This window comes from Lingula anatina, chromosome 8 (genome assembly GCF_051362555.1).
Source record: "Lingula anatina isolate TDL-2025a chromosome 8, LinAna3.0, whole genome shotgun sequence".
Lineage (NCBI taxonomy): Eukaryota > Metazoa > Brachiopoda > Lingulata > Lingulida > Lingulidae > Lingula > Lingula anatina.
In genome coordinates, this window is record NC_141774.1 from 13572496 (window position 1) to 13595811 (window position 23316).

At 37.6% G+C, this 23316-nt stretch overlaps 1 protein-coding gene across 3 annotated transcripts; it reads right to left on the minus strand.

Moving 5' to 3' along the window:
* Window positions 1–9031: 9031 nt before the first annotated feature.
* LOC106154054 (short transient receptor potential channel 7-like) lies at window positions 9032–23316 on the minus strand. Of its 3 annotated transcripts, none has more exons than XM_086994254.1 (13): window positions 23212–23316; window positions 21208–22292; window positions 20299–20789; window positions 19403–19564; window positions 18636–18827; window positions 17944–18094; window positions 16800–17003; window positions 16352–16489; window positions 15944–16088; window positions 10732–10927; window positions 10169–10327; window positions 9584–9731; window positions 9032–9248 (listed from the first exon to the last, which is right to left on the minus strand). In XM_086994254.1, the coding sequence occupies exons 2-13, from the start codon at window positions 22280–22282 to the stop codon at window positions 9229–9231; spliced, it is 3081 nt and encodes a 1026-aa protein (XP_086850380.1). In that variant the 5' UTR covers window positions 22283–22292; window positions 23212–23316; the 3' UTR covers window positions 9032–9228. The 3 variants fall into 3 exon arrangements, with proteins under 3 accessions (XP_086850380.1, XP_086850379.1, XP_086850378.1); XM_086994253.1 differs by lacking the exon at window positions 23212–23316 and adding an exon at window positions 23065–23086 and having other exon boundaries at window positions 17944–18130; XM_086994252.1 differs by having other exon boundaries at window positions 9033–9248; window positions 17944–18130.

Genomic DNA, 23316 nt, shown 5'->3' on the forward strand with positions numbered 1-23316 from the left:
CAGATGGCTGAGGAATCTCACATATTACAACCCACACGTGTGAGGAATCTCACATATCACAATCCGCAAATGTGTGAGGAATCCCACCTGTCACAACCCACACATGTATGAGGAATCTCACATATCACAACCCACACATGTGTGAGGAATCTCACATATCACATCCCACACATGTTTGAGGTATCTCACCTATCACAATCCACAGATGTGTGAAGAATCTCACCTATCACAATCCACAGATGTGTGAGGAATCTCACCTATCACAATCCACAGATGTGTGAGGAATCTCACCTATCACAATCCACATATGTGTGAATAATCTCACCTATCACAATCTACAGATGTGTGAAGAATCTTACCTATCACAATCCACAGATGTGTGAAGAATCTCACCTATCAAAATCCACAGATGTGTGAAGAATCTCACCTATCACAATCCACAGATGTGTGAGGAATCTCACCTATCACAACCCGCAAATGTGTGAGGAATCTCAACTATCACAACCCACAGATATGTGACGAATCTCACCTATAACAACCCACAGATGTGTGAGGAATCTCACATATCAAACCCCACAGATGGCTGAGGAATCTCACATATTACAACCCACACGTGTGAGGAATCTCACATATCACAACCCGCAAATGTGTGAGGAATCTCACCTGTCACAACCCACACATGTATGAGGAATCTCACATATCACAACCCACACATGTGTGAGGAATCTCACATATCACATCCCACACATGTTTGAGGTATCTCACCTATCACAATCCACAGATGTGTGAAGAATCTCACCTATCACAATCCACAGATGTGTGAGGAATCTCACCTATCACAATCCACAGATGTGTGAGGAATCTCAACTATAATAATCCACACATGTGTGAAGAATCTCACCTATCACAACCTTCACATTTGTGAAGAATCTTACCTATCACAACCTTCACATGTATGAGGAATCTCACATATCACAACCCACACATGTGTGAGGAATCTCACATATCACATCCCACACATGTTTGAGGTATCTCACCTATCACAATCCACAGATGTGTGAAGAATCTCACCTATCACAATCCACAGATGTGTGAACAATCTCACCTATCACAATCCACAGATGTGTGAAGAATCTCACCTATCACAATCCACAGATGTGTGAGGAATCTCACCTATCACAATCCACATATGTGTGAATAATCTCACCTATCACAATCCACAGATGTGTGAAGAATCTTACCTATCACAATCCACAGATGTGTGAGGAATCGCACCTATCATAACCGGCAGTAATTCCTCTGAATATACAGCACTGAAGGACAAATCGTTTACAACTGAGGAGAGCTGTATACAGGAGAAATCCACGCCCAGGTAATAAACAACAGCTGAGACAAGAAAAGTGGAACAAAATCCTCCAACAAACTTGGTGGCGCTAGTGACCAGCTCGCCCCGTCACGTAGAGAAAATAATAGATAAAAATTAAAATAGATGTCATAACAACGTGTAAGTAAATACGATATATAGATTATTAAAACAAAGAGATAACATAATCGGGAAATAAAATACAACATAAAATATCATCTGCTCATTCAGAGACGACATTCCAATCTGACTATATCAGTATGCGCCTCTTCGATATCGCCCTTGTCCTGTGTGCAGGGACCCTTATTTGTGGGAAGAAGAATACACGACTGACAAGATGCCTCAAATGTGGAGAGGACAACAGGATAAGTAAGTAACGTCCTTTTCCATAGTCCACATTTCTGGAGCATAGCGACATTTGTTTATATAGCCTACATCAACGTAAGTTGATATAGTATGACAGTATCTGGATTATTTATTGTTAAATTCTTTATTGTACATGTATCTCTCTTGATCAACTTTATAGCCAACAGGGTAGTTACGTAGCACGGAGGGGCCATGCTGTTATCTGGTAAGAATGTTAATTGCACCGTTGTGGTAATATTTATACATGCGAAAGAGAAAACACAGTTTATAGTTCTAAATAGTGCTCAACTTTTGAATCATTGTCATATTGTCATATTTGGGTAGTTCATAAATAACGTGGATTCATGCAGTGTCAGCTGTACTGGTATTAGTAGTTATTAGTAGTTTTATGAATACACGCACCATTTCGATATAAGTTCCGTTTGGACGCGGTGACTGCATGTAGCCAAGCTGACGAAATGCTGCTTGCGATAACAGGATTTTTATGCATCACGTGTGTCTTGTCATGAACTTCACTACGGTAATTGCCCCAACAATGGGTAATAATGTTCAGTTTATTATTATCAATTTTATGATTGCATTCTTTTTTTTTCTTCAGTAGTAAATAAATATATAATCTTACGTTTTTTTTTTGGTTATGAATCACACCGGACACACACACACACACACACACACACACACACATTTACATTTACATACTTGGACTCTCTTTCTCTCTCAGTAAAAAAAAGGTTGCACAGTTACAGTATTGCATAAACGGGTAGAAAGTAGATCTTGACAATTCATGTTGTTAACCTTACAATTAAAATTCTAAGAGGTATATCGTTAGCTTGTTGCTTGCCAATTAAGTTGTAATATGCGATCAATATTTTCCCATTTTCCCATTTTTAACATGTTGTTGTTTTTTGTCGGTATACATATATAAAGGGTATAAACAAATATTTCTGTAATAATTAATGTTTGGTTCCTTCCCATGTTGGGATTTCTGTTTTCGTTCTTCATAAACTAATATATTTCTCGATGATAAAGATAAGTAGATAAAAACCTTTTATGTCATATGATTGCACAAGTCCGAGTATAAAAATCTCGGGAGATCTCTCAATTACAATATCTAAATTATCTTTTACGGAACAAATGACACACGTCCAAACATTCTGCACATGAGGGCAATCCCAGAAAACGTGAAGAATTGTTTCCCTGGCAGCATTACAAAATTCGCACTGTTCTGATTCTTTTTTAGAAATTTTCATAAGAGAAACATTTGTACTAAATATTCTGTGATTTATTCTAAATTGAAGCGTCTGCAGTTTCGTGTCATCTGTTTCTTGGAAGGGGGATCTAAATATTAATTGCCAATCATCATTACTTAAGGATTTTTTAATATTCTCGTGCCATTTACTTTTATTTTTGTTGGGTGATATAGTGTGTCCTTGGAGGAATTCTCTATAGAAGTATCTGGATGGTTTGGTAACTTTTTTTAATTGAATCAATTATTTCGTGGAATACGGTTTGTAATTTCTTCCATTAGTGGAGATAGTTTTACGCCATTCAGATGGTATGCTCTTTTGAATACTCAAGTATTCCAGAAAGTTACCGTTTAGGTTAAATTTTTCGTTGAGTTCCTCTAGAGAGAGGAAATTTCCAACAATTTTATAATATCATTAATGTAGAAAATATCATTTTTACACCATCTTTTACAGAATATAGTTTTTTCATTTGTTTTAATTTTTGAGTTTTTCCATAATGGTTGTGATAAGATTTCTTAAAAAAAAAAATTATGATTGTAATAATGCCATTAGTATTAGTGTATCACCATTAGTACTGTTCTCAGGACTTTGAAACACTATTAAGTATAACACAGACTGCATCAGCCTATTCTACAGCAATTAAGTCATTATGTCAGGGGTCACTTCATATTCATGGGGTTCTGCATATTCCACAGTGTAGAAGGGCGTTGGTATAATTTAGGTCAGTATCATATCTATTTTTTATGCTTTTGAATTCAGTGCATCAAGAAAAAACATTATGGAGAGATCCAGTGCCATTGTCCTATCGAACATAACAACCACATGTTAAGGTTCAGTGAGCACTTATACTAATTTCAATTCATATGACATGATTTTCGTATTGAAATGACAGACGGCATCAAAGGGCACAACAAATGTAAATCTTAGGGCTCAAATGGATGGCCTTCATTGCGTTATACAAATTGATTGCGGATACATACAAAGCTACTGGTATATGAATGATAATACACCCAAATCTTTGGGTTAATATCAGTCTGAAAACCATAGGTGTTCTTAACCTAATAACCAGCATCTAAAGTGTATTTGTTAAATGGATTATACAGTTAATATGCATACCATGATTAAAAAATATCAAAATCACTGCCAAAGACACAGTGATGCAATGATCACACTCACACACACACACACACACACACACACACTCGTATATTAGGCGTCTCCACAAATCGATTGGGTATGCTGATATGTCAAATTTACATGAATGTTCTTTTTGAAATTCGACAGTAATTACACGTTTTCAGCCTCGACACTTCTCGGCACATGACACAGGACCTAATACAACATAAACCCTCTGCTAAGGCCACGGACTATTTATGTGTATTTTTCTTCGGTGCGAACAGCAGAGAATCGTGTCATGATTAAGCCAGAGACTAAGATCTGTGAAAATCTAGTAAAAAATCAATCTGCGACCCTTAGGTGTTGGCAGCTGAGAGGGCTTGAACTTTAAAAAGGCAAATTTACACTAGGACAAGTCGTGGTTACATAAAGGTGCATGTACACAATCCCCCAACCCAACCCCACCAGTCGCTAACACCTTTGTTAGTATAGCTGTCCATAGATTTTGCTCGTCGCATTATAAGCACCACTGTCACGAATATTAGAATATGATACTCGCGTATAATTTGTAAATTTCACCAGACATGGACGCTTCGGGTATCAAAACTATGATTGATTCACAGTATAGATTAGATGCACATATTATATAACAAACAAGCACGATAAAAGACAATAATAAAGGATTTCTGTGCGCCTTTTCATTGTAAATAATTCCATCCATCAGTCGTACAGGTATACAGTAGCAATCAATTTGAAAAGGCAGGGGCTTTTTCTGAAACAAATGTTCATTTTGCTTAATAGTTCATCCTTAGAAATAGCAGAAAATCTAGACAGATTTTTGATTGAGAGTGGACATTAGCCAGCCAAAAAGGGCAAATCTTACTAACCCCACCCTTACAACTCCAAACTACATGCAGTTGTTTAACTTGAGCAAATGAATACAAAGAATATAATATGTACAAAGTACAGTATGTCTTTGTAGACTGCCGTTAATGAAATCATGAACAAAACAAAAAGACGGGTGATCTGAAAGGCTTACATACATGTAAATATTTTAGCTGCCCGACGAGTCTTGTATCGTTGACCCATGAAAACGAACAGGCAGCGTATGCATATCAAATGATGATAAGGATATACTATATTGTCAACACAAGCAGGACTCAAATAAAATCATCAATTGTACAATAAATGTCTTCTTCATTATCTCCGTCATCATATATTGTATCATATATTGTATCATAAGTGCCAGGATTATCGTCATTGATACTGGGAATCGGAGGTGGAATATCGTTTGCTTTACTGATACTGGGGACCGGGTGTGGAATACTGTTTGGTACCGTTGAAGATTTTCGAGATCGGTCCTGTCTTCTCTTGCAAACGAACAACAGCGTTACTCCCGCCACAACGGGGATCAACACAGCTAAAAACACCCCAACTACCACGACTGTTGGCATACCGTTTTCTCTGTCTGTTTTCTTGATAATATTATGGATGTTTCCACACGTTCCTTCCTCTTTATACGCCAAGTGTTTCAAAAATGACGCGTTGCAACGACAGTCCAAGTTATCACCGGGTCCAAAGTTTAGATACAATGTATTTTTAGAGTTTACACTGATCTGAAATAGTGGACATTTATCTAAAGATTCTGAATCCTGACGACTGAGATCTGACAAATCAAGCTGTGCTAACAGTGACATATCTGGCGGTATGCTTATCAATATGTTCCCAGCCAAAAACAGCTTTTCAAGATTTTTTAGACTGCGGAAAAGAGAAAAGTTAAGAAGACGGATGAAGTTATTTCTTAAAAACAGATTTTGCAAGTCTCTTAAATACTTTATTCCAGGTGGAACCTCTGTAAGTAAGTTGTCATCCATATTAAGATCCCGTAAAACGGTGAGATTCTGAAAGGCTTGTGGATCTACTGCTTTGATCGAGTTGCCGGTCCAGTATAAACGCTGAAGACTAGTAAGGTATCGAATATCAAAGGGCACCTGCGTGAGTCTGTTCCTCATGAAAAACAAAGAATAAAGACGCTGAAGATTTTGCAATAATCCAGGTTCGACATCGCGTATCCAATTCATGGAGAGAGAAAGGTAGAAAATATGAACCAGTCCTCTCAACTGTGGCGGCACGTTTTCGAGGAAAGTGCCGTACAATGAGAGCGATCTTAGGTCTTTCAAGTCAGCCAACGCTGTCGTGTTTTCAAGTTTAACTCCGGACATAGAGAGCATCAGGATAACACTTTTGTTATCAAATACTGGGATTGTCTGTAGATTTTTGCAATCAGTCTGGATTCCCAGTATCCCATCTAGTTTGGTGCTTTGACAAGAACAGGGTGGCAAGCAAGGATCTTGAACCAAGGTCATTGCTACCATCACATGGACGGCTAAACACAATACAGCACCCTTTAGAACGCCCTGTCCTGTGAGCAGCATGACGGAAACAGCCTATCGGGTGAACTTGTTGCTCAATTGTTTTTCAGATTAACGACTTAAATCCTGTCTGATTAAAGCGTTCATGTATGATAATGGATTAGGGCGATCTACTCTTCTGAAGGACCGATTTGTTTCGTTGATAAAGAACTGTCTGTTTCTAGCGATCTGTTATGTTTCTAACTAAAGCTGTTAGTCACAGATTCATGCTACACTACAGCATTGAGGAAATGGTAGATTAAATTCCAAATAAGGGCTCATTGCCGATGAAACTATTGTTCTTCATAGCTAGATCCATTTCTGCAGGGTTTGCCGCTGAATGCAATCACATTAACTGATTGACAGATTGACAAGCCTCCACTGGCCTTGAGTAGAATGATAAAAAAGTTGGTGATTACACATGTAAATTAGGAACAAAAGGGGCGTGATATAATCTCCAATCTGATTGCGTAATTCAGCAAGAGTCCCCGAAATTTGAATCGATCTCCGTAAAACGGTGTTTTTAATGGGAATGAATCCTAAGACCACGAGCACATGTTGTGTCCATCAAATTAAGGTTATTTTTGTATCTAAAAAATACTTTAACAAACATAACTCCTGCATTAAAATTATGTTTAATCCACCCCCAATGTCATGTCGGCACGCAGTAGATTCTATTGCAATGGTGCTTCTGTTACTGCGTCCTACATACCAGCTTTGGCAATCTGATCGGTAATACTTATGTTATTATTTAATGTAACACGAACAAGATGAAGTACATTTAACATTGACATTAATTATTTCACGGAAATCACGAATCGGATGCCATAAATCACAACACGTTATAGTGTTGGGTTGCCTTTGATGTCTTCTGTCATTTCCTTCAAAAGACAGTCATAATGGCTCAGGGATTAACATTAGTGTTAATTGAGACTTTAAAAGCATTTCATACTTTCGGTAAGGTGTGTAATGCTTCAGTTGCACCTGGGTCTTCTATAATAATCACCTGACGAAAAAGAATACACATTTCAAGGGCTAACTGAGAAATTTGGAAATGCTTTGATGAATGACATAAAATAATGTAAAATTATGCAGTCTTCTGAACTTTTTTATGTAATTTCAAAGACGTAAAAGATATATAGACGTATCAATATCCATTATTATCATCGTTCAGTCTGATTAAGTCTTATCGATGTTTCGTGTTGTGCAAAGTATTGATTTCGGCAGGCCTGCCCGGGGGGGGGGGGGGGGGGGGAGGGGGGGCTGTTCTTCGGTCAGGAATGTGCTAATGTTCAACGAATAGAACCATCGGGATTTATATATATGCAACATTTTTGAAATTTGAGCCTTTTTTTAAATAAACCTTCTGACCAAGAGCTTTCGATATGTCGCCACTGACCCGTGCCAGGTAAAGTATAGGTCGGGGAACAGTAAGTTAATTCTCTTATTTAGAAATGACATCCAATTAGAACCGTTGAGATTTTAAAACTTAACGTTTTTGTTGTAAGAGAGATTATAAATGCTGTTGTTCGACATAAGAAACTGCCTTTTGTAAATATTTAATATGCAAAGGAATTACACACACACACATATATATATATACGAGAATTATCGTATTACAGCGTACGCATTGCGAATTTTTTTTTTCATTCTTACTTTGTGAAGCTGTTCATTTTGAATAGAGTTTTTAGTGTTTCCACATATCGGATATAATCCGCCCACTTGTTATTGCACTTGTTATTGCAGATGGCCACTTCTTATCTTTATGAAATGAAATGAGCCTTTTTCCCGTCAGAAATATTTCACTATTTCACTATACCTTCAGTAAAAACGTTCTAATGGGAACCATATGCGGTGAAAAAAGTGTTAGTTCCTCAACCAACGTTTATCCACCAGTGATTGAGTAAAATTGCACAACTGTTCATATTTTTATATTAAAATTAATTAATGTTCATATTTTTAATTAAAATTAAGTACCGAAAAAGCAATTACGGAATAAAACAGCAATAAAATGGTGTAAACTAACAAACAAACAGGGTAAAATAATCAACATTTTTTATTCAGCTTAAAACAATATATAAATCAATGTATATATTGTATAAAATTTGTCAATCCCCATCCGTACAACGGGCCGAATTAAATTCTTTGAAGCCACTGTGAGACCGGGATTGTGGTCACTTAAAGATCAAATTGCTGTCCACTCTCACAAGTGTGACAATAGGACCTCTGATTAAAAGTAACATGTGACGTATATGTATCTAAGAACTAAAAAGTATAGGCCTAAAGTTTCAAAATCTTCATCATGTAGAAACTTTCTTCAAAAACTTAAATAGCAGTTCCACATTCAATGGTTGTGCTTTTGTTTGTTTTTTTAATTTTTCATCTATACATGAAAAGCAGATATTTACTCGAACCAATACTATGAATACACTAAAATACTCCAGCCAATAAAGTAAAAGCATGAAAGCATGTTAATAGAAACGTGTTATCGACAGATAATATACAATGCTATCGCTACATAAACAACTAAAATTTCCTTCACAAGGAGCATATTCACGAAAAGATAAAAATAAATTAAAATTATGTCATCTAAACCAAACTGGACCATTATCTACAGATGATATAAACGCAATACTTAAAAGCAATTATCCGAATGTAAATACAATTTGCTAATTATCAAAACTGCAGAGCATAAGCTTTGACCATAAAAGATATAGAGTCTTCTTCAACCCGCTCTTCCATTGGCTGAAAGAAAAAAATGGGTAGAAATGGTAGTGGTCAGTTACACAAGATAATTTATCCTTACTTTACGGCAAATGTCTACACTATACAGTAAGAATAAGTTTGAAACTATGTTACAACAAAACTTTCGACCAAAAAGTTGGACTTGGCTTTCAGATCGAAATTCTAGTCCATTTTGAAACAAAATTAAGTAACAGCAGTTCACATAATTGCAATACTGCGTATTGTGTATAACATGAAACGTGTAATTTGCCAGAGAGCACCCGTGCAATCAGGGACATGATGATTTCATGCAGAAAGAAACTCATTCCCCATTCGATATTTTCTTTCATAAGTACCTGTTGGTCCCTCCGTCTGTGTTGGTGTCAAATAATCTTTTTTCTCTCCCTCTGCTGCTTTCTTGCTGTACCTTGCTATGAGCTTAGCCATGAGGGCCCGATATCTAATGTCGAAGTGGCGCCGTTTTTTATCCTTTCCATTAATTTCCTGAAGCAAAAAGATGTTAGAATGCCTTAAAATATAAACGATGGCCGCGGCTAATTGACAGTGAACCGGGAGAACACGCAGGCAAGTCCTGGAAGCCATATGCAGAAGACAGGGGTCAGTCTCAACAGATATAATGGTTCCTTTCTCCCCGATCTATGCCTGGCTTTCTTAAGACAGAACGTGTGGGGTGATTAATAGAGGCTATTCGCCTGGGTATGGCCTCCTTGTCTGATGAAGATACTCTGTGGGACATCGACATATTAGGGGTAGTACTAGCCATCAATATTAACCGTGAGTGAAAAAAATTACTGTATGTTCACCTTGATATGACAGTGAAATCCAGGTATATGATTCAAGATAGAACACTACCCCTTTCAAATATCATAATCTTCATTTATTTTCGATCATTTTACATTGCTGGTTCAGTCATAACGCACCTTTTCACTGGGTCCCTTGCATTTCTTTCTGATAAAAAGAAAAAGCAACCATTTGGGGGTAGGGATTAAGTTAAATGGGATGGGGAGAGGAGATCCTTCCCCTACATACTCTAACCATAACCTTGTCCTGGCAACCTTCCATTCGATGTCTGCGTCGTCCTGTAAATATAAAGTAGCAAGGAATTTCAGCGTGCTTGGTGTAGGAAGCACAAAAATATTTTGCTTTGAATACAGAGAATGTATAACGCTGTTTCGCTTGGTTTATTGTCATTATTATTATAATTATTATTATTATTATTATTTGAATCTCTACAGCTCTAAGATGTTCTTTTGGGTCTTTTCTGTGTCAGCTGCTCCATGCAACTTAGACACACAGCACTTTTCGCATTATGTGAACTGTTCCAAGGCGTTGTTATTATTATTATTATTATTATTATTATTATTATTATTTATTTATTTATTTATTTATTTATTTATTTATTTATTTATTTATTTCTGTTTATTGAAATGAATATATTAGACAATTAAGGTATGTATGATTCTACTCAACATCTTTTACTTACATTGATGGCTTCAAAAGAGATTGTCATCATAGCAATGAGCATATTCATCAACATTATAACAATAACAATATGGAATATAGCCACCATGATGAATCCAACAATCTCCACAAACTCGTGCTTCATGTGGATTTTTACGGAACTGGAGTCACCCAAGCCAAAGATGGACCACACCAGTGTGCGAAATGTGTTGAAGAACCTGCAAAGGAAAGTGGGTTAGCCAGGGAAAGCAAAGTTCAAAGAAATCAACCTAGGTGGTGGGATCAAGAATGCGATCTATTAAAACAGCTTGAATTCAAATATCTCAATAATTTCAGGAAGTCAAATAATCAAAATGATTTAAAAAATATGAGGAAGGTAAGAGTAAGTTTAAGGCACTCTGTGAAACAAAGAAAAATTCTTACACTGCAAAGGAAGTTGAGCAATTGCACGCTTTAAAAACCACAAAGGAAATGTGGAATTACATAAAGTCTCTGAAAAGTGCTCAGTCTATTAAAAAGAATAATATCAGCCCACAAACATGGCAAAATCATTTTTACAAGTTATTAAATGAAAATGTAAATGACATAAAAGAGCTTCATAACGTATATCGAACAGTATACTGAATGGTTTGGGCACATACAGCCTTTAAACAGTTGCAATACTCTAAATGAACCATTCACTATGGATGAACTATCAAATGTTGTACGCACCATGAAAAATGGAAAATTTCCAGGTCCAGATGGATTAGTGATTGGAATGTTTAAATATGGCTTCAACCATTTATCACCACTGTTGTTAAATCTTTATAATAATGTATTATTTAGTGGAAAATTTCCCTCTAGCTGGTGCAATGCCATTCTGTACCCATTGCTCAAAAAAGGAAATGTAAATGTGGCAACAAATTATACAGGAATTGCGCTTTTGAATGTCATGGGAAAAATATTTATGAAAATCTTGAGTAACAGGTTTAATAATTGTGCAGTGGAAAATAATACAATGATCGAAGCTCAGGCTGTCTATAAAATTGATTACTCCACTGTCGATCACATTTTTACATTGCAGGGTTGCGTACAAAAATACTTTTGTCGAAGAAAAGGCAGATGCTACTGTATTTATAGATTTCTCAGCCGCTTTCGATAGTGTTCAACATAAATCATTATGGTATGTACTTGCAAAAAATCGTGTAAATGGACATGTCTTCACAGTCTTACTCTCTATGTATTCCCAACTGCAATCATGTGTTCTAACAAATTTAGGCCTTACTCAGTATTTTAAATGTAACATGGACACTCGACAAGGATGCATGCTAAGTCCTTTTCTATTTACATTATTTATAAATGAATTTTATCATTGTTTGAACAAGGCTGGATGTCAGGGTATTTACATAAATGCGGTGTTTCCAAATCTCATGTCTTTGCTTTATGCTGATGACATTGTATGCATTTCAGACACTGTCGGGGGGTTACAGAAACAAATTCATCAATTAGAAAAATATTGCAGTCAGTATGGCATGCTAGTAAATGTCCAAAAGACAAAAATAGTAGTATTTAGGAGAGGTGGGAAAATAAAGAAAAATGAAAGGTGGTTTTTCAAGGGCAAAAAATTAGAAGCAGTACCTGCATATAAATACTTAGGAACATATTTTGGTGCCTTCCTCGGTTGGGGTAAAACTATCCAACATCAAATCAACCAAGCCAAAAAAGCATTATTTGTTGTTAAGTTATATTTGAAAAAAAAAAACCAGGCATGCATTTCCTTTAAGGAAGCTTTCTTTCTTTTTGATAGAATGATAACACCCATTCTTTTCTATGGTGCTGAGATATGGGGTTATAAACAAGTAGAAAGCAGGGGCGTAACCAGGCATATGCACGGATGCACTGTGCGTACAATTTTTTGAGCCAACCATGATATTATTCTCCATAAATTCAGTGTATTTTTCACGGAATATAATCGTACCTGGGAATTTTCAAAATCTGTCCGTACAATTTTAAAAGGTCTGGTTACGCCCGTGGAAAGTATTGAAATCTTCCAAGCAAAATTTTGTAGATATTTACTATGTGTTAGTTCAAATACTGTGACGGAAGCTGTACTAGGCGAATGCGGAAGATATCCATTAATTGTGTACCAATTATATGGTAATAGCATTAAATATTGGTTAAAGCTTGTACATATGAATGAAGATCGCTGTCCTCTCATGTATATGATATGCTATTTAAATTAGATTCAAGTGGAAGGCACACTTAGGCCACAGATGTTAAAATGCTGTTATACAGATATGGATTTGTATATCTCTGGGAGGCTCAGGGTGTGGGAAATTCTGTTTTATTTATTAAAGTTTTCAGAGAAAGATTAGTAGATAATGCTAGCCAAATATGGCACAGTGACATACGTAAGGGCAGCAAACTGGACACTTATTCATTATTTAAGAGTACGTTAATGCGGTGGCCCACAAGTGCACTCCAAATTCCAAACGACACTCCCAATTCTAAACCTCACACCGAATACTTAAACTCCACTCCGAATTCGTAAACCTCACTCCGAATTCGCAAACCTCACTCCGAATTCAAAAAGCTCACTCCCAATTCCACTATGCCAATTCTCATCAAAGTTCTCTTCGAGAAATCAGTTTACGTCACAAGGTCAATTGACTTCTCCAGCTATTTTCAGTATTTTTCACAATTACACACACACACATACACACACTCTCTCTCGCCAGGGACACAAATTGGGGGCAAGAAGCAATTTACAGGTTTACCATTATAAATAAAAGGACAAATTAAGTGACACTGCTCCCAATTTTCTCAACATAGGATTGATACTACTAATAATCCATACATGTCAGGGGTGGATCCAGGATTATTTGAAGGGGGATCTGTTTTTTTTTTTGTTTGTTTTGATTTTTTTTTTTTTTTGGAATGGCAGGCTGCACATGCAGAGCTGCCCCCCCCCTTCCTTATAGGGCGAACAGTGCTATTTGGTACGTTTTAGAACTATTATTCAAAATTCTAATTTTAACATTGGTGTGATTTTTTTTACAGAATTCAAAAGGGGGGTCAAGACCCCCCTCACACGCCTCCCCCCCCATCCACCACTGCATGTTATTCATTCGAAATCGATTAATAAAGTGTAATTAATCTGATTAATTTCAATTATTAGATTATCTATGATCTTAGATGAATATTTCAGCTGCAAAAGAGTGAGGGGCTACTAATTACTATTATCAAGTATACTCGGTTTTATAACAGGTACATGTGTAGGCCTACAGTATATGATAATACGGATTGTTTTGCCCATTTATAAATAATATAAGCCAATGTCGACACCCTGAAACATGTTATCTGTATTAAACATTCATTTCAAAATAATCATGTGAAAATGCTTGAAGTTGTAAATAATAAATAACGCACGTTTATTTACATACATGTAGTGCATAAATCTGTTCCTTCCAACGCTGTTTCAACTCGTAATTCTGTTCTCATATTCATAATACATGTATAATTCCTTAAAACGACACACACAAGAAAACACGTAAACATAATATATTTTAATTGTGACTTGCTGTTAAGTACATGTATGTTAATCCCTATTTTCTTCATTTCTTCTATTTCCTTGAGCTTAAAAGGGTCATACGTCTACGTCATCATTTTGTGAATGGGAATACAGCGCACCAAGTAGTATGAAAAATAACTAGTTTTCACACGAAGCCCTCTTTTGGCAAAATCCCCTAGCCCATCTTAGAATATTACTTCCGACTTTATACGGCAGTGAACGGGATTAAAATATGAATTCGGAGTGAGGTTTACGAATTCGGAGTGAGCTTTTTCAATTCGGAGTGAGGTTTACGAATTCGGAGTGAGCTTTTTCAATTCGGAGTGAGGTTTACGAATTCGGAGTGGGGTTTACGAATTAGGAGTGAGGTTTGCGAATTTGGAGTGAGCTTTTTCAATTCGGAGTGAGGTTTGCGAATTCGGAGTGGGGTTTACGAATTCGGAGTGAGGTTTGCGAATTCGGAGTGGGGTTTACGGATTTGGAGTGAGGTTTGCGAATTCGGAGTGAGCTTTTTCAATTTGGAGTGAGGTTTACAAATTCGGAGTGGGGTTTACGAATTCGGAGTGGGGTTTAAGAATTGAGAGTGAAGTTTAAGTATTCGGTGTGAGGTTTAGAATTGGGAGTGTCGTTTGGAATTTGGAGTGCACTTGTGGGCCACCGTACGTTAACACTGGAGTGTTACTTATTAAGCGTTAAAAATGTAAAACATAGAACCTCACTAGCAAGATTCAGATGCACAAATCACCTACTAAATATTGAGAACGGTAGATGGAGAGGTATAGAAAGATGCAATAGACTCTGTTTAATCTGTAAAAAACATAATATTTATAATGTTGAAGACGAATACCATTTTTGATGACACGTGTAGCATATACAGAATTAAGAGAAAAATATCTGCCAGTGAATAAACCTACTAAAGAAAGTTTATTAAGATTAATGACTACAAAAAACACAAATTTAATATCAAATTTAATTTAATATCACAAATTTAATATTTAATATATTTATATCTAGCTGCTTATATATTTAATGCTTTTTTATTAAGAAAAGAAATTTTGGGTCACTGACAAAAAATAATAATACTTAATACTTCTCATGGACTTTACTATTATTATTATTATTATTATTATTATTATTATTATTATTATTATTTTGTACTATGGACCGGAGGCCTTGAAAAACTGAATAAAACTGAAACTACTACCTGCAAAAACACGCTTGGGGCTATATGAACAAATAAGCAGGTTCAACAGTTAAGCTTAGACAACGCTCTGCAGGCAATATAACATTTTGATTTAACAATACACATTAATTTAACATCTGTCAACCAAAACTATGGTACCTTGTAAATGTTTTTATCTCAAATTATAAACAAACAAAACAAAGGGTCCGTGTAACAGACAGTCCTCCCTCCATATAGTTAAAATGATTTGGGTTATAGTCTCACCTAAGTTGGTCAAACTTTAGGGCGAGGCTCACCTGAATGGGAAGCCGGCTCTCTATCATGGGTGACACCGGTATCATGATATTTTAAGATTCTACCATATACACTAAACATATGCCTACTTTAAAAGAGAATAATAATCATAATTTAGGGAATTGATGAGCAAATATGAGGAGAGCGCATTGCCCATATGTACTAGAGGGAGCCTATTTATAAAGCATGGTTTTTGTAACTAGTTACCCGTAAAATGCAGAATTAGTCTCCGACCCATCTGGGAGTGTTTGGCCCGCATAGAAGTGGTAGTGGTTGTGCAGTCCAACCGTGAAGGCAACGAATACAATCAGCAGCAAGGCAGTAAAGCGAAAGACATCTTTGATCATCTTGCCTAAAAATTGTCAAGCCACGTTTTATTCAGAGCACTAATGACGTCACAATTACGTCACAACGAGAAAAAATTGACAGACAAGGCGAATCTGATTTCAAAATTTTTCAACATTTACTAGCTGTATAGAGTTAAAGAAAGGAGAAGCATACTGTTTTACCAAACCGTGACCTCATTTACCTTATTGCCTATTCTACCCATGCTTATGCATGTAGATTCATTTGTAACAAAATCATTGTTGCTTAAATCAAAGTATACGCACTTACCCAAAACAACTAGAAGTGGACCGACAGACTCAAAGGCCGGTAAAATGTATACCAGTCTTGAAAAACTTATGGTGTTCGCCAACGCAAACAGGGCATCTGCTATTATTTCTGGATCATTTGGCTCCCATTCGAACCGGCCTGCAAAAGCAAAGGCTTAAATAATACACATATACTCTATTTTATACAATTATAAATAGAATATTAGAAGCAAGTAACTTAGATTAAAATAAGAAAAAAAATCTGAGACTGACACGACTAAATGTGATACAAGATAGATCAGTTTAAAAACTACTACTACTACTACTACTACTACTACTACTGGAAAATAAGAGCATCGACTAGAGATCACTTAAACTATCACTATCACTTGGGTGAGCGAAGCTGAAACGTACTGCGCAGATAACACAATTAGAGCCATGCATAATGGAATTAATTCAGTCCAACCAACCTTTCTTGTAATAATATGTGTACGCTTCTGTTATCTCTCGGTCACCACCCAGTGCAGCTTGCCTTGTCTTGACAACCGACACTAAATGGCAGACAAACGAGGCAAAATAGAAGAAAATCAAGAGGATATCCAAAATGTTGAAGGCGCTGTGGAAGTAACGTATTCCCTGGTGACGCAACTGCTTCATCTCAGCCCCAAAATAACCTATAAAATAAAATATTTTATTATGATATTCGTATTAAAGAAATCCAATGGGTACATGTGTGTAAGTTAGGATTGATAAAAAGAAATATGGCATTTTTATTCAGAGGTTACTCAAGACATAATATATATAGCAAGAAAGCACTGGTAGTTTTGAACATACTTCAATTGTTGAAATTTTAGCAGAACTTTGATAGACTAATACAATCATGATGTATTTTAAGGATACTGTCACCCTTCACCCAAAATTCCCTATTTACTACCTAACATACATTCTTTTGGGTAATAGAAAATCTTCAACGTCCACTGACGAAATTAATGAACATTATACTGTCATCTTACAGGCGACGTCATAAATGCGATAAAATAAAAACTAAAAAAATCGGTTTTTCATATTTCTCTTTTTACCTGGTCACCCTTGATCACGGTTGCAACGCTGATTTAATGACACCAGCGCTTTTTTTAAAGTCTCAATTCAGAGTTTATTGTTGATAAAGCAAAATTATCACTTTGTTTAATGTAAATCCGTAATTGGGGGCTCATAACTTAACAAAAACATTCAAATCAATATAATGGTTCGGGATTGTAGCCGATACACGCACGGTCAATTACGCTAAATTTCTTGATAAAATCATGTTCAGGGGTGAAATTACGCTCTACCGATTGCTATCTCACATCAAAATAGATTTTTGTTCAATTGACATTTACTACGTCGAGTTTCCTATGCTTATACATTTAACAGAAAATATAAATTTTTTAAATCATCACAGAGATAGGTGTATTATTGAATAATTAGATTCAGGAAAAAAAACTCATTTTCGGTATCTGGGTGATAATGAAGGGTTACAATACCCTTAATTTTGTATATAAAAAAACTGGTACATATTGATATATTGACACCTTGCCAATTGTTGGAATTACTTTCAATGCATTTGTACCTTACCTATCACGTAGATAAATATTGCATACTCGGACCATCGGAAATCTGTGGAATGGACGACGTTCGTTTTATCATGGGGCAAAAAGTACATCGTCAGGATCAGAAGAAATGTGAAATAGGAGAGACTTCCGGTGTAGAACTTGACACAAGGAGTCTGCAAGAACATGTTGTTCCACTTGATAAGTTTACTCTACAAAAAGAAAGAATTAAAGCTGCAATCAGAACAGATAATCCGCAGACTATAGAACGTATTCAGAACAGCGGACTAACTTATCTGCGGAACAAATATGACCGACCCACTTGAATGGTTGTTGAGTAATCCCCGCCGGGAACCTATTGATCTCGTTTTTTAAATGGGTCGCCATATTTGATCCGCCGATGTGTTAGTTCGCTGTTCTAAATGCGTTTTGACAACATGCAGTTAGTTGCCGGATTAAATATGGCCGACCCCACTTGAAAACAAGGGCGTACAATCCCTAATGACCTCCACGCCTACCACACGTACGATCCTTGCACGGGGCTGGCAATTAAATCTCGGAACCGTTCTAATTAAGCTTTTATTGCTACTGTTACGGTAGATAATATATGCCTCGAGTACACTGTCCGATGTTAAAGATCAAAAGGAATTATTAAATCATTGCTCGACCAAATATATTAAAATTAATCAGTCGAACGTATTCACTTGTTAAACATACCTTTTTCTCCAGTGTGTCAAAGGCTCCGAACAGAATGTAAATCAGGAACAGCATAATCCAAATTGGCAACGCCAGCACGATTAAGATCGTCTTCAGAAAATTGTGTGTGGTCAGCATTCGGCGTCTTATATTCGGATCTACGCCATAAAACAGCATACTTAAGTGCCTTTGGACGTATGGGTGGGCTACAATCTGAAATACGGTTTTAAAGAAGTGACTTTGTACTCAACTGCCGTTGCACTTTGCAGTTGTTAGCTTGTTTATTCTCATAAATAAGTGAAAATGGTCATAAGCTCAGAAGTTGGATCATGTGTGACAGTTATTTAACACAAAACGAAAAGAAGTCTAGGGCTTCGTTCACATGCAATGTCTATTTTCTAAATTCTATTTTCTATTCGCGCTATCTTATGATCACGGTCTGTGCACTGAATATCCCGCGGCGTAATTACTGGCAGCGTGAGCCAGTTACTATAAGTTACTATAAGTAACTGGCTCGCGCTGCCAGTAATTACGCGGCGGGATATTCAGTGCACAGACCGTGATCATAAGATAGCGCGAATAGAAAATAGAATTTAGAAAATAGACATTGCATGTGAACGAAGCCTAGATCGTTAGCTTGCGGCCAACCTGAACGTAAGCCAGTACGCCTTCTTCAGACTGACTCGAGTTTCTACTATGATAGACAATGCAACGCCTTATGCAAGTGACAATTTATTTGTTGGTGGGGAAAGGCTATAATCGTGACTAAAGCTCATCCTACATTGTACCTTCTTGGGTCCTTCATCCATAACTTCCCGCACTAACGCTAATTCTGAACACTCATTGGTCGATTTATCCAGGATAAAGGACAGCTCCTCTCTCCCCCGGACCAGGTCCAGCATCTCCCAGGCAAACATCTCGCATTTCTTGGTCAGTTCAAGGTATTCTGACTGTGTGAAAGGGAAAATCTGCATAATCACAGTGACACAGAATAAGTTATGGTCACGACTGCCAAACACAAACTCCGTTTCTGTATGTAAGAGGGAAGGAGGCGTGAGTGTATGTGTGCGTGATCACATTTTACCAATTTGAAGTTCACCTACTTCTCTTTATCACTTGAAGATTAGCGTTTTGAGACATCAGAAAGCCCTCCGATTCACGCATGACACATCATTTTGATACCCACACACAGCAATGCATATCATGCGAGCGTGGATTTCCAGTACTCATTTACATGTATTGGGAACCCATTTTCGCTAGTTTTCTACAAGACTCAATATGATTGTCATGACAAAGGATGAACCGAGTTAATCACTCAACCAGCCATAGAAGAGCTTTAAAACGTTTTTTTTTTCAAATGTTTGGTCGTAAACTGACAAATATATCCGAGTCTTACGTGCTTATATACAGCACAGCAAGTAAGCAGATGCTGTCCGTTCAAATCTCATTTTAATGGTCAAATGAAAGGATGCTACAAGTTATACAACATGCATTTGAAACTACCCCCGGTATATCGTGGAATTTGGTCGGTATTTGAAACAAATACTACAGATTATATTTAAACTAGCAAAAGGTTCCATGTATCTTTACTATCCGACATTATTAAATAATTTCACAAATCCACATTCATCTACTTTAATTTGCATTTAATGATTCATCCTTAACCATTTATTTCACAAAGTACCTTGAATTCTTTATCCTGTTCTGCCATGGTGAAAAGCTTTTTCCTCAGCTCCAGAGCCGTCTTTACAGGGTTTTCCTGCGTGAGAAGATAGGCCGATGACGTCATAGCCCTATACGCGTTCACACGATAAAGCGCGTGATTCAGCGTGTCACTTCGGTCGAGATAACAGTTGCAGAAATAATCGTGAGGGTCGGCGATTTTCAACTGCGCCTCCTCCTTCAGTAATAGGCAAACCTGGAAATCGTTTTTTATCGCTGCCTGTAGCATTGGGTTGTACATGTAGTTAACATCCTTCTCTGAGAAGGATAACCACTGCTTTAGTGCTCGCTTGATCTCGTCCATGTTCGTCCCGTCGACTATCGCCCTCCGAAGGGTTTCTCTGCTGATCATTGCTGCCAATGGCTTGCCCTCTACAGAGTGGTGGGAAGGTTGCTGTGGTCCTTCATCTTCAGAACTTGAGGACGAAGCACAGTCACAGCAGAGGGCAAATCCTGAAATATAGGATGTTGTTTTTAGCCTTGGGGGGCCGCTCGTGCAGCAATCGAGGACGCATATATAAAATTAATATACAGAGGGTTGCTTATAGTATTTAGCGTTCAATTATTCTACATCAAAACAGACTTATACTGTGCAACCCAAGTCACCTGACAAGAAGATGGACCGAGAAAAGCACAAAAAGCACACAAAATGAAAATGCCTTATAAGACCCGTATGGATTTAAAGGAAGGAACAATATATTAGGTAGTCAGAGAGCAAGAGAGAGAGAGAGAGAGAGAGAGAGAGAGAGAGAGAGAGAGAGAGAGAGAGAGAGAGAGAGAGATAATTAGAATTGCACGCGTACCTGTAGATGGTTATAGAAAACTGAAATAAAACGAAGCTTGACCATCATATTGGTAATAACCTACTTACTCCCTTTCTTTATATCTCTGGCATAGTGAAACCCTGGTTCTATATTGCAGTACGTCTCCCCGTGACAAAGAGTGGCGGATATATCCTTGGGTAACCCACTATGAAAAGTGGTGTTGGTGAGTAGGGGATAGTCCGGCACGTCCACGTTCTTTTCCGCCGAGGGCTGATCTGAGGGCTTCGACGTCGCGGTATGGTCGTTTGAAGTCTGTGACCAGTCATGGCTAGATGGTGTTGACGGCGGAGGTGGTGGTGGTGGTGGCGGTGGCGGTGGTGGTGGTGGTGGTGGTGACGATAATGGAGGGGCATGGGGAAGAGCAGGAGTTGGTTTTGAAGTCGAGGCTGGGATGGTTCCGTTGGCCATTTCTGCTGTGTCATTATGAGGGGAGGAAGGGTGTGGCGTACCGTTTGTGTCTCCCCGTTCGCGGCCTGTACTACTCGTGGGGCTGGCGTTGGTAGATCGTGACAGAAGAGAGGCACTGGCGTTGTCATGTCCTGGGGACTGCAAAGGGGAATCTGACGGGTTATTCCCTATGTCAAAGTTGGGCAAATTCGACGATTTCGCGGTTGGAATGTGACCGTTGACTCTCGGTTTTGAAGCGTCAGTGTCTGCAAAGTCAATATTATGGAAATTGCTTATAGCAGTGTTTTCGTTTGGTAACTGGTTAGTCCCCTGTCCCTCAGCAATGCTCGGGCAGCTGATTTTGTTCTCACTGTCCTGTGTGACTTTAACATCTCGTGATGGAGCCAGTCTCGCCTTATATCTGGTTTGCACACGTGTCAGCCTCATTTCTCCCAGTTCCGCCGCCTCGACATCTTTATTTCTTTTTCTTTTTTTGGGCTCTTTTTTTAACTTAAAAGGCCATTTTTTCCACTGACCGACCCCCTTTCTATCCGTGTCGCCGTTGCTGGAAGAGTTGGACGAAGTCGATGTGCTCTCTTTGTTTCTGTCGCATTCCTCTTCTGACTCTAAGCTATCCTGCAACGTGTCCGTGTTTTCCCGGATGGAAAGATCGATTTCCGACAGCACCAAGTCTAAATTTTGTGCAAATCCACTGGGGCGCTTTCTATTCGCCATGTAAAATTATCTGAAAAATGTATCCAAGATTTATTTGATTTTCAAGTGTAAAAAAACCTCGCGTGTTGTGTCTTAGTCTAGGTACATGTACATGTATGTCCTAAGAAAGACTTACGGTAGTCTAGAGATCTCATCACTGTGAGAGAAAACATTATTCAAATATACTTGTGTAAGCATGTTCAAATATCATTTTTTGGAAATAATGAAATGAAAGCATGTGGTATTTTCGGGTTGTCTTGCTTGTAGAGTTTAAAGGCAATAATTCAGGCACTCGCTTAATATGCATTTTTTAAATAACCGGGTTATTAAAATAACCCGGTGTCAACTGCCTCAATCTTAAGCATATTTCAATCCTTTTCTAACCAATCAAGGTGACAGCCCAGTGTGATTACAGTGACCTACTCAGACAGGTACCCGCACAGTTTAATGTGTATATTTCAGTACTGGCAACATAAATTACACGTATTGAATACCACCGAAGAGTACTCTATTTAAAAGGTATGAACAATGAAACGTAGCCCTAGCTGCACTTATGGAGAAGGTAGTAAATACATATAGCATTGAGAGTACATGCGGAGTTGTTGTTTCGTTACTATCTAGCCGTCAATAAATATACTTGAAAACACTGCATTTCGTCTAAAAACAACTTATTTTGCCCAGTCCTGCCCGAGCACAGTCCGACCACCGTTATATTTAGGTTGCCTCAGGTTTCGGCCTTACCAGAACAAGGTAAGGTTGAAAACTGAGGCAAATATTCAAACCACTTTGCCTCGTGTCAATACTTTATTATGGGCTACTCTCTACACCAAAGTCCAGCTGGGTGTTGACATCAGTTCTATGCAGAAATTCTGGCTAATTCAGTGACGTGGTAGTGGGCAAAAGCATCGAAATAATTTACGCAATGACTGTGAATATCTCTAAGCACTCACCGGATAGTTTTCTGTCAGAATGGAAAAGAGAACGATTCATTTTATGTAACCCTCTTATATACAGGTTCAGCTATGTTCACGTGGGCCAATCAGAGTGAGTTATAC